This window comes from Lampris incognitus, chromosome 3 (genome assembly GCF_029633865.1).
Source record: "Lampris incognitus isolate fLamInc1 chromosome 3, fLamInc1.hap2, whole genome shotgun sequence".
In the NCBI taxonomy this organism is placed as follows: Eukaryota; Metazoa; Chordata; class Actinopteri; order Lampriformes; family Lampridae; genus Lampris; species Lampris incognitus.
In genome coordinates, this window is record NC_079213.1 from 7,836,059 (window position 1) to 7,849,345 (window position 13,287).

Genomic DNA, 13,287 nt, shown 5'->3' on the forward strand with positions numbered 1-13,287 from the left:
CGACACTGATGAAGTGACGGTGAGCAGCTTCCTGACGACACCCAGCGTGTCATACTTACCCTCCGTGGACGGATAAGGAGGACAAGGACACCTACCATTCAACTCCACGTAGATCCACCCCCCGCCCAAAGCCTCGCTCGCCTTCTTACATACAACCCTGGTTTTTTGGGGCGGGGTTTATACATCAATCCCCGTTTTCGTCCTTTATTGCTCCCGCCAAGGAACAATCCAAAGGGCACATTAGCATACCGGCCGAGAAGTGATGACTGCCAGCCTGAGCTATTTGAATCATTAAAGCAGAAATTCGAAGCCCTGAGGGGATCTACGACCCACGGGGAGCCCCGTTTGGGCAGCAGGATCCCGAATTAAGAGACATGCGAACATGGCGAGTGGGTGGCGTAGGCATGCTAATGCTGTCAGTATAGGGCAGGAGCGCCATTAACTGTGGCCTTGCTGAAAACTGTCCCTCTGAGGGCAATGTCTTCAGCCACCGGCCTCCCCGAAATAAATAATGAAGAAGCTAATAGCTGCTATTCATCACTGAGGCGTCCGTGTGGCATATGAGTTAGCAGTGTTACCTCACAACAGGATGACCCTTATAGTAGATGACCCTTATGATGTGGAGGCTATAGGTTCTCCTCTCCTACTTTGTATTTTGATTCGCTGTCTCTTGATTTTTAATTTTTTAATTTTTGATATACCCTATTGATCCCTGTAGGGAAATTCTTCTGTGTATTTAACCCATCCTGGCTAGCTAGGAGCAGTGGGCAGCCGCCGTGCAGTGCCCGGGGACCAACTCCAGTTTGTCCTGCCACGCCTCAGTCAGGGGCACAGACAGGAGTACTAACCCTAACATGCATGTCTTGTTGGCGGTGGGGGAAACCGGAGCACCCGGAGAAAACCCACTGAAGACACGGGGAGAACATGCAAACTCCTCACAGAGGACGACCTGGGACGACCCGCCAAGGTTGGACAACCCAGGACCTTCTTGCTGTGAGGCGGCAGCACTAACCACTGTGCCACCGTGCCACCCTACACTAAATGTACTCAACATGACATGCCTTCTTGGCTATATTATGATTATTATGTGGCAAATGCACTACCACTACTTTATATAGTACCACTATGATATGTTCACTGTGAAAGAAATGCACTACTACTCCTACAGTACACCTGATAGAATTACTACATAGGAAATGTACTGCTACTACTACTACACATAGTACTACTATGATAGGGTTATTTTGCAGCTAAAGTACCACTACTGCTACTACCTTGTTAATTTGGTCTTGTATCAGTGAATGTGCCGTTCTGCCATGTATAGGCAAAAGTGAGAGACGAGGGATTTTCTTGACCGCCGTCTGGAAAGTCACCAACGTAAAAGTCCTTCATGAATACACAGTAATCATAACAGATGGGGAAGGTGACTGTTAGCGAGCAGAGGCGGCGCTCTTTTGGGACGGACTCGCACTTCCTGGTTGAGGTTGATCGTCACTCATTTAAATAGCAGCTCATTTCCATGTAAACGACCCAGACACAGATACAGTCCACCGACTCCACAAGGACGCGACGGCCGCAGTCTGTGATTTCAGAACACTTCCTGGTTTTACGGCTGTGCGACATGAACGATTAGCATCTCCACACTGTGCTCTTCGGCCATATCAGTGCTGCAGAAGTGCCACGTCAGTGGAAGACACAAAGTTTCACGTCCCAATTAGAAAACCAAAACGAGCAAAATAATCTCCCAGTGCAGTAAGATACTTCAAATACGTAAGATTTCTTGAACAAAAAGATGTGTATTTTTAAATCCTGATAAATGCTTGTGGACTGGCGGCCTGTCCAGGGTCTCGCATCCCCTGCGACCCTGAGAGCAGGTTAAGCGGTTCGGATAATGGATGGATGGATAAATGCTTATGTAGTTCTTAATAACTCAACTATTCTTGGAACAAGGTAGCATATTTCTACGAGATTTGAAGACCGTCAGGCGTGTTCAGATGTACCGGTTTTGCAGTGACTAGGTCCTTGGTTATATCAGCAAGTAGTGATTGGACAATCCGGACCAGCGAAGAAACACGTGCAGAGAGTGGCTTCCCTTTTGAAAGGGGTAGATGCGGATTTGTGGCACACGAGCGAGGTGAAGTTCAGTCAGCATTATTCATCAGACCCTTTGCAAACAAAATCAGTTTGCAGCAAAAAAACTTTAAAAAAAAAAAGAAGGAAGAAAAAAAGAGCAAGGACAGGACCAGTACAGGCGACTCAGCAGAGGTAAAAGAAGCAAGGGAAGCAGACGCATGCACTTCTTTATTTGTCGAGAGGCACCGTTTCTCTGCTCAGCTCGGAGGTTTGGGAACGTGGTTTGGTTCTGGAGCTTCAATAAACAGCTCTGTATAAATAGCCGAGGCCTTGGTCCAGTGCCACTGTGGCTGAAAGCGGAACAGCTGTAGTCACTCTGTCGCCGTGTGACCAGATCACGCCGCTGCAAAAAGTGACGGGGTGGACCAGAGAAAACACTCCCGATCAGCGCTTGTGGAACGAAATCAAGTGCGCTTTTAACCACTTGCAATGGCGGTTCACACGAACACACCAGCGCGCACAGACACGCGCGCACACACCTATGCACACATCCACATATACAAACACACACATATACACACACAGACACGCACACATAGACGCACACTCATATACATACACACATATGCACACACACATATACATACATATACACACAGATACATACATAAACATATACACATGCACACACATATGTACATATACACACATATTTACACACATACACACATATATGCACACGCATACACACACACACACACATGCACGTGCGCACACACACACACACACACACACACACACACACACACAGTCGTGGCCTTCCAGAGAAGTGGGCAGAGTGTGTGTAACAGCAGAGTGTAACACTAGAGTGTTAACACCAGAGTATAACACCAGAGTGTAACACTAGAGTGTAACAGCAGAGTGTTAACAGCAGAGTGTAATACCAGAGTCTAACACTAGAGTGGTAACAGCAGAGTGTAGTGCAGTGGATGGAAAAGACACAAGTGGAGCCGTCTGCCAGACAGTCTCTCGCAGGCAGACAGCTAGCTCCTCTGCACAACACATAAATGATTGTTAGCATCAACAAAGCCAAGCACAGTTAAGCCATGCATGTGAAGCAGGTCTCGGTGACCTGTCATCTGGTCACGGAGAGCAGAGCGCCAGGTCAGAAAGGACGCCAGGTCGAATAAAGTTTTACTATACAGGAAAGAGTTCTGCCTCCACAGCAGGTAGTTTTATCATCTCATATCCAGATCCATCAACAACCTTGTTCCAATGAGCGAACGAAACCTTCGTTACCCCGAAGAGAATGTCCCACAGCATGAGCAGATAGGAAGCCCAACACATTAAAGTACAAAATGTAGCTGAAAAGGGCCCTATTGCAAATGGAGCAAATAATAAATTCTGCAGTGCATGTGGTGCAGTCATCATGAAGTAAACTAAACAAAGTAATTTAAGTATTTTAAGTGAATTAAGTAAACAGGCAGAGGCATTATAGTCCATTTGCTTTATGGTGCTGGCAGTGTCGGCGTCACCTTGTTTATGACACGAGGAGTTATTTCGTGAGAAAGTGCAACGAAAGACATGAAATGTTGAAGCAAACGTACTTTTAGACAGTGTCCCTTAAACAGGTTATACTTGTGACGACACATAGAGCTGTCTGCTAACACAGAACGTTTGCTTGACTGAAAATGTCGTTTCGTAAAGTTAGTAAGTCCGGACTTGAGATAAAATTAGTTTCAAGGCGTGTCATTTTTTACAGCGTTGAAGAAGTCCTGGCTGTGCTGCCTTACATAAGCTACACAGAGCTGCTGAAGCACATGGCCTCAGGTTTGGACCCGCAAACAGAACCTCGACAACATCTAGCTGTGTGTGTGTGTGTGTGTGTGTGTGTGTGTGTGTGTGTGTGTGTGTGTGTACCTCATGCATCTTTTTAGTGAAGCTTAATTCTGTCCCCCAGCCTTTGTTTGTCAGTTTGTGCATGTGTGTGTGTGTGTGTGTGTGTACCTCAGCATACGTGCACACACTGCAGAAACGCCGTGTCAAAACTGCGACAAACTCGGTCATGCAGGAAAATCCACTGAACAAGCAGTGCGTTATTTCACCTGGGTAAGAAATACCTCGACACAAGATGAAGTCACCTGTAAACCAGAAAGACCAGAAACCCCAAAACAAGTGAAACTGCACCGTTTGTAAGATGGTCCATCTAGTCTGAAACTGCACCGTTTGTAAGATGGTCCATCTAGTCTGAAGCTGCACCGTTTGTAAGATGGTCCATCTAGTCTGAAGCTGCACCGTTTGTAAGATGGTCCATCTAGTCTGAAGCTGCACCGTTTGTAAGATGGTCCATCTAGTCTGAAGCTGCACCGTTTCCAAGATGGTCCATCTAGTCTGAAGCTGCACCGTTTGTAAGATGGTCCATCTAGTCTGAAGCTGCACCGTTTGTAAGATGGTCCATCTAGTCTGAAGCTGCACCGTTTGTAAGATGGTCCATCTAGTCTGAAGCTGCACCGTTTGTAAGATGGTCCATTTAGTCTGAAGCTGCACCGTTTGTAAGATGGTCCATTTAGTCTGAAGCTGCACCGTTTGTAAGATGGTCCATCTAGTCTGAAGCTGCACCGTTTGTAAGATGGTCCATCTAGTCTGAAGCTGCACCGTTTGTAAGATGGTCCATCTAGTCTGAAGCTGCAGCGTTTGTAAGATGGTCCATCTAGTCTGAAGCTGCACCGTTTGTAAGATGGTCCATCTAGTCTGAAGCTGCACCGTTTGTAAGATGGTCCATCTAGTCTGAAGCTCCACCGTTTGTAAGATGGTCCATCTAGTCTGAAGCTGCACCGTTTGTAAGATGGTCCATCTAGTCTGAAGCTGCACCGTTTGTAAGATGATCCATCTAGTCTGAAGCTGCACCGTTTGTAAGATGGTCCATCTAGTCTGAAGCTGCACCGTTTGTAAGATGATCCATCTAGTCTGAAGCTGCACCGTTTGTAAGATGGTCCATCTAGTCTGAAGCTGCACCGTTTCCAAGATGGTCCATTTAGTCTGAAGCTGCACCGTTTGTAAGATGGTCCATCTAGTCTGAAGCTGCACCGTTTGTAAGATGGTCCATCTAGTCTGAAGCTGCACCGTTTCCAAGATGGTCCATCTAGTCTGAAGCTGCACCGTTTCCAAGATGGTCCATCTAGTCTGAAGCTGCACCGTTTGTAAGATGGTCCATCTAGTCTGAAGCTGCACCGTTTGTAAGATGGTCCATCTAGTCTGAAGCTGCACCGTTTGTAAGATGGTCCATCTAGTCTGAAGCTGCACCGTTTGTAAGATGATCCATCTAGTCTGAAGCTGCACCGTTTGTAAGATGGTCCATCTAGTCTGAAGCTGCACCGTTTCCAAGATGGTCCATTTAGTCTGAAGCTGCACCGTTTGTAAGATGGTCCATCTAGTCTGAAGCTGCACCGTTTGTAAGATGGTCCATCTAGTCTGAAGCTGCACCGTTTGTAAGATGGTCCATCTAGTCTGAAGCTGCACCGTGTGTAAGATGGTCCATCTAGTCTGAAGCTGCACCGTTTGTAAGATGGTCCATCTAGTCTGAAGCTGCACCGTTTGTAAGATGGTCCATCTAGTCTGAAGCTGCACCGTTTGTAAGATGGTCCATCTAGTCTGAAGCTGCACCGTTTGTAAGATGGTCCATCTAGTCTGAAGCTGCACCGTGTGTAAGATGGTCCATCTAGTCTGAAGCTGCACCGTTTGTAAGATGGTCCATCTAGTCTGAAGCTGCACCGTTTGTAAGATGGTCCATCTAGTCTGAAGCTGCACCGTTTCCAAGATGGTCCATCTAGTCTGAAGCTGCACCGTTTGTAAGATGGTCCATCTAGTCTGAAGCTGCACCGTTTGTAAGATGGTCCATCTAGTCTGAAGCTGCACCATTTGTAAGATGGTCCATTTAGTCTGAAGCTGCACCGTTTGTAAGATGGTCCATCTAGTCTGAAGCTGCACCGTTTGTAAGATGGTCCATTTAGTCTGAAGCTGCACCGTTTGTAAGATGGTCCATTTAGTCTGAAGCTGCACCGTTTGTAAGATGGTCCATCTAGTCTGAAGCTGCACCGTTTCCAAGATGGTCCATCTAGTCTGAAGCTGCACCGTTTGTAAGATGGTCCATCTAGTCTGAAGCTGCACCGTTTGTAAGATGGTCCATCTAGTCTGATGCTGCACCGTTTGTAAGATGGTCCATTTAGTCTGAAGCTGCACCGTTTGTAAGATGGTCCATCTAGTCTGAAGCTGCACCGTTTGTAAGATGGTCCATTTAGTCTGAAGCTGCACCGTTTGTAAGATGGTCCATTTAGTCTGAAGCTGCACCGTTTGTAAGATGGTCCATCTAGTCTGAAGCTGCACCGTTTCCAAGATGGTCCATCTAGTCTGAAGCTGCACCATTTGTAAGATGGTCCATTTAGTCTGAAGCTGCACCGTTTGTAAGATGGTCCATCTAGTCTGAAGCTGCACCGTTTGTAAGATGGTCCATCTAGCCTGAAGCTGCACCGTTTGTAAGATGGTCCATCTAGTCTGAAGCTGCACCGTTTGTAAGATGGTCCATCTAGTCTGAAGCTGCACCGTTTGTAAGATGGTCCATCTAGTCTGAAGCTGCACCGTTTGTAAGATGGTCCATCTAGTCTGAAGCTGCACCGTTTGTAAGATGGTCCATCTAGTCTGAAGCTGCACCGTTTGTAAGATGGTTCATCTAGTCTGAAGCTGCACCGTTTCCAAAATGGTCCATCTAGTCTGAAGCTGCACCGTTTGTAAGATGGTCCATTTAGTCTGAAGCTGCACCGTTTGTAAGATGGTCCATCTAGTCTGAAGCTGCACCGTTTGTAAGATGATCCATTTAGTCTGAAGCTGCACCGTTTGTAAGATGGTCCATCTAGTCTGAAGCTGCACCGTTTGTAAGATGGTCCATCTAGTCTGAAGCTGCAGCGTTTGTAAGATGGTCCATCTAGTCTGAAGCTGCACCGTTTGTAAGATGGTCCATCTAGTCTGAAGCTGCACCGTTTGTAAGATGGTCCATCTAGTCTGAAGCTGCACCGTTTGTAAGATGGTCCATCTAGTCTGAAGCTGCACCGTTTGTAAGATGGTCCATCTAGTCTGATGCACAACTCAACTTTTACCACGTACTTATGAGACAAAACCACCTGAACGCAGTTCCCCACACACAGCTGCTTCACTTTACTTGCAAAAATGCTCATTTTAAGATGAAACAACAGAGTTAGATAACTCCAAGCAAATACTGTGAAATCATGACCGATGGTCTTATATGGTCGGTTGTGATGAGTAAATGGTTCTGAAAACAAGATGGTGAGATAGCTCTGCCTTATTTTAAGACCGTCAGAGGTCAGATATACACTGCCATTTATGCAGTTTCTCTGGTTTTTCCGTGTTGTGTTTCACCAAACTCTGTGTGTATGTGTGTGCCACTCGTTTCAGTGATCTTATCTGTGAAGAACTACAGTAGGCAGTCTGTACTAAGTAACTGACAGCGACTGGGACAAGACTTCATTTGCCAAAAGCAGCAAACCTCAGCGTCGAAACTCTCTGCGACGAAGCCCCGCATCTGAACTGGAAGCCTTTAAAGCAGTTAAAACGTTCAGCACGCTGGTGTGGCGTTTTCTACAGCCGTCAAACTCACTCTCTGTGCTGCCAGATGTGGGAGCGGTCCCCAGGTGTCTGTCGGCCCTTGGCCCCGGGCCCAGAACACTTTGTAATGAGACAGATTAGGCTGTGTTAATTGGATACATGGTCCAAGAAAGATTAGGTGCTGTGAGGAGAAACCCCCCCCCCTGCCCCGCCCCATCCTCCTGCACACAAGGCGAGGCGACTGTGGACGAATGGAGCCCTTCAGTGTAAACACGGGGTCTGAATCTAATGCGTGAATGTACTGACAGATCCTATCAGCCTGGAATAAGACCTTGCAGCGCCCGTCTTCTGACTCAGCGAGGAGAGACGCAGTCCAGAGGCGCTGTGGTTCCGCGCCGTTTGTTCCCACTAACAGTCAGCACTGAGGTGGTGAAACATAAGTTGGGAGAAAAAGGCAATTATTTTCTTTAAGCACACGTGCAACTGTCAGAAGTCATGATGTAGGCCAGATTAACTCGCCAGGAAGAAAAATACACCTGTAGCACAGGTGTACTAGATGAATACTAGTGTAACAGTGTAATGGCCACCGATGTGTAGACTCGCTAGCCCCTCGGCTAACGGGTCGGACCCTTTAGTTCAGCGGTTCTCAACCTTTTTGGGGTCCTGGACCCCCTGCGTATTTTTGATCTACCCTGAGGACCCCTCCACCTGATCTTGGGGGAGGGGGGTTGCAATTTGATAGAAACAGTAGAAACTGCATTTTAAATTGCATTATAGCATTTATTCACTCTTTGGGGCAAAAATAAGAGCTTTCAGTTGTAGCTTAGATATAGTTAACAAAACAGAATTCTTATGCAGTAACTTTCAGATATATGTAACAAAACAGAATATGTATTCAGTAACTTTCAGATATATGTAACAACACAGAATATGTATTCAGTAACTTTCAGATATATGTAACAACACAGAATATGTATTCAGTAACTTTCAGATAGATGTAACAACAGAATTTGTATGCAGTAACTTTTAACAATGCAAACGGGAGCGAGATCTCTTATTAAAATACAACAAATTACACTTGTGAAACAGATGTAATTAGAGAAAAAAGTCATGTTACCCTTTATAGTTTAGGTAGATAAAGGTCTCAGTCACATTTGAGTAAAATAATCCTATTTCTATAAATGTCATAGGATCTTTTTTCTTAAAGATATTTTATTTTCACGGACCCCTTGCAATTACACCACGGACCACTAGGGGTCCGCGGGCCCCCGGTTGAGAAACACTGCTTTAGTTGACTGGTTAGCGCAGTCGCCTGTGGCGCGGGGGAACCCAGGTTTGATTCCCGGCTGCCCCCCCCCCTGAATTCTCACTCTATTGGTGGTGGCGGTAGGATTCGAACCCACGCACTTCCGGGAGGGTAAAGAGCTGGTCCGCCATTCCACGGCCAGGATGTGGTCGGAGCCTCCTTTCCAGCACCCGAGAGTAGGCTTTCCCAGGGAGGCCGAGCAGTGCGATGACCCGATAATTGGAGCACACCCTCCGGTTCCCCCTTTTTTTGTCTTCGGTAAAAGCGTGGGTCAGACGAGATTTCCCCTTGACCAGCATCTGTTTTACACCGTCAGTGTGAAGCGTCGGCTCAGGATGGGTCGTAAATAATGTGTAACGTTACCTGCTCAGCTGAAACTGTGCGGTCAGTAAGAGACCCGCTTCCATCGACGAGCTGAAGACGAGCCCCGTATTGTTCCGCTCACATGGAGTCACACAACAGCGGTGCTTCACATCTGTGTAACCAGGTTAAAATTAATGTTTTTATCTTATTTTGTTTGAGTATGAAATATCACCAAATCCCGTCTGTGTGCTGTTATTTGTGTTTACTGTGGTGACCCACATCTATATAACTAGAGACATTCACCTAAGAGGACAGTGTACCTTTAAGGGAAGAGGTGAGGGGTCAGATAATGCACTTCCGCTTCCGGTACACAGTTCAGTGTCGTTGTCGAACGTATGACATGCAAAGTTGGAGCTAGTAAACTACCTCAACTACGTCTACTCTCACGTCTCCTGTCTCGTTGTTTTCTAACTCCACATTACTACATTTTATTTTATGTCATTATTTACTTTTATGTATGTTTTACAACGACCGTCATATACGTGTACTGTCGCTTTAAGAGAGAGGTCTTGTGGGTACACGGAAGAGGGAACGCGGGAGAGGCCGTTTTTGTTTTGTGGGAGGAGTCTCAAGCAGCGATCGAGCCGAGCCGAGCCACGCGTGTTTCTTACCGTAGCACAGTTTTGCTGGTTGAGGAGAACGTAACCTTGAGTATCCCTGTAAGAAGATACTGCAAGCTGTGGGATAAAATACTTGTTTATCCTTTCTTACGTCGGAGTCCCGTGGACGGTTTCTCCTTCTAACGCACACGAGTGAAGTCCGGGCAGTGGTTGAGCTTCGACTCCCACGTCCGTAAGAAACACCGCTCCCGCTGGAGGACTGGACGTTTGTCGAAGGGTTTGAAACCAAAATAAATGGCAAGGTGGGCCAAAGAGTCCTGTGTGTCCCCCCTCCTTCCTTGATCATGATGATGATGATGATGAGAGACTGAGGGCCCCCCACAACACCTGGGGCCCCACCCAACTAGAACACAACGCAGAGCTAACGATGAGAGTGACGGGCGTGCAGCAGGCTGACCAGCATAGAACAGCATAGGACTGCCCCCGTTACATCTGCATGGCACTACTGTGGCACACTGTCCAACAAAGTACATCCCAAGTCTGCGCTGATGGTTTTTGCACACGTGTCCTCTTCTTGCACTTTGACTTCTCTCAGTGCTTTTATAAGTGCTTACTTTTATTACCTCCCCGCTTGTGTGCTGAGCAGCAAAACGAGCATTTCATTATGAGGACATGTAAACTTGCTTCTCATATGTAACAAATGAAGTCGAAACTTAAACCATTGTGTGTTTGTTTTCATCCGCCTCTCTGCAGGTCCTTCAAGCCGGACTTTGTCCTGATCCGGCAGCACGCCTATAGCATGACGCCAGGCGAGGACTTCAGGAGCCTCGTCATTGGTTTGCACTTCGGAGGAGTGCCGAGCATCAACTCTCTCTTCTCCATCTACAACTTCTGCAGCAAACCCTGGGTGGTAAGAGATCTGTAATCTGCCCCCCCCCTCCCTCCACCTTACCTCCCTGAGACACACACCCACACACACATAGTGGACCTCTGGGACTGTCTCAGACTGATTTATTTGGGCAATTACAGAGAGCCTTAGCACCTGTTTTTTTGGGGGGTGGGGGGGTGCCTGCACCAGGAGACGTTACCATTTGCTGGTACGTTATTATTTGCCGTGGGTTTAATGGCGTCTAGGTGTGAAGGTGTTCTGGACTGAATCTAGGTCATGCTTTATTACAGTCTGAGAAGCCAGACAGAACACACGACTGCATCGGGCAGAACATTCGCCAAGCATTCCACCGTTATTTGGAATGTGAGGTTTTTGTTGGGGGGGTATTTTCTTTTTATATAGTAGTTACATATTGAATATTATAAGTACATCATATTATTACTTGCAGTATGGTATTTGCTCTTTCTGTTACTGTGTATTGTCTTGCTTTGTGCAAAACAATTTCAGTAAAGTTCCATCTATCTATCAGTAAAGCTTCCATCCATCCATCCATCATCTATCTATCTATCCAGCCATCATCCATCTATCTATCTATCTATCATCTATCTATCCATCCATCCATCATCTATCTATCCATCCAGCCATCATCCATCTATCTATCTATCATCTATCTATCTATCCATCCATCCATCATCTATCTATCCATCCAGCCATCATCCATCTATCTATCTATCATCTATCTATCTATCCATCCAGCCATCCATCCATGTCTGTCTGTCTGTGTCTCTCTATCTGTCTATAACCATCCATCCATCCATCCATGGTCAAGCTCAGTGTGTGGTCGTTAGTCAGGAGTCTGATTCGCTGCTGCATCCGTCCTGCTTGTGGCGAGACCCACAGCTCTAAATTTATACGCGTGGTGTCATCGGTGTATGTGATTCATCGTCTTCTTATTGCCACTCCTCTGTAATCCACACTTAAAGTCACGATATCTCCATGTTTTCTTTATCTCTGCCCACAGTTTTCTCACATGATTAAACTCTACCATTCCCTCGGTCCGGAGAAATTCCCCCTGAACGAGCAAAACTTCTACCCCAACCACGCGCAGATGGTGAGTGCCCCCCAGTTATCCTGACTCTTATTTTACTGTTACCAAAAAAAAAAAGAAATCAGCACACAGTCCTGTTTCCCATTTTTCATTAAATCTTTATTATAAAAATATAAAACACAGAAATTAAGTCAGACATTTCTGTAACCCTTATACAATGACATCCCCACCCCCACCCCCACACAGGGATCAGTGTATACACACACACACACTGTACACATCCATTTGTCCACCGCCTGTGTTTTAAACGCACCCGGGGTTAACCTGGTCGAGTGTTTCTGTGTTAAGCAGAGTTTATTTACACACACGTGATCCACAAGAAATACTCAAACAGAGACGCTGCAGTGGGAGAGAGACCCCTTGTTCCTCAGGTGGAGGAAGCCCAGCAAAAAATACCGTGCACTATTCAGCCATCATCCAAACCGCGTATCCTGCACTCAGGGTCCTGGGGATGCTGGAGCCTATCCCAGCAGTCAGGGCCGTAGGCGGGGAGACACCCTGGACAGGCCGCCAGGCCATCACAGGGCCCACACACATCCACACACACACACACACACACACACACATTCACGCCTAGGGACAATTTAGTACGGCCAATTCACCTGACCTACATGTCTTTGGACTGTGGGAGGAAACCGGAGCACCCGAAGGAAACCCACGAAGACACGGGGAGAACATGCAAACTCCACACAGAGGATGACCCGGGACGACCCCCAAGGTTGGACTACCCCAGGGCTCAAACCCAGGACCTTCTTGCTGTGAGGTGACCACGCTAACACCTGCAACACCATGCACTATTGAGCTCACAATCTTAATTCATCTGATAGATTCCTGTCAGTGGGGTGAGACTATTTCAGTGAGTTTTGATGGAAAACTTTTTTTTCCCCCACGAGTCTTGAATCTCCACACGATTGGTATGAGTTTCTAAAATGGATGAAACTGCACTGAATTGGTGGAGTTATGCACATTTTTTTCAATGAAAAACAACGTTTTGAAATTGAATTAGTCCAAATGAATTAGGGGTTTTTTTTCCGCCAAGATGGGCACTTTTCTAGTTTGTACTCAAATAACGGAGTGTCTCTGCAGTGTGCAGGCCACAGCAGCGTTTCAGCCTTCCTCAGGCTGCAGAGGAGTGATGTCTGAATGACACGAAGGCCTTTTTTAGATATGCGAGAGGCCGAGACTCCACCATCTCCGCTTCGTTTCATCTCGAGCCAAAAGCCCAGAGGAGTTGTCAGCAGTGAAAAATAAAAGGAGGAGAGCCCATAAGCGGCAAATATGATAAGAGAGCTCGCTCCTCCCGACAACAGACAGACACGTTCTTCCTGCCTTCTGCGGATAAGGCCGTTTTCTAGTTGAAATCCTGCATAAT

The 13,287-nt window shown here is 46.6% G+C and overlaps 1 protein-coding gene across 1 annotated transcript in view; it reads left to right on the plus strand.

The window, feature by feature from the left end:
• The window catches only part of LOC130109110 (synapsin-3-like), a 174,020-nt gene that overhangs the window by 37,836 nt on the left and 122,897 nt on the right, over positions 1-13,287 (plus strand). Inside the window, exons 4-5 of the mRNA XM_056275851.1 lie at positions 10,672-10,828; positions 11,829-11,918. Coding sequence (XP_056131826.1) covers positions 10,672-10,828; positions 11,829-11,918 — 247 coding nt within the window. The remainder of the gene's footprint in view (positions 1-10,671; positions 10,829-11,828; positions 11,919-13,287) is intronic.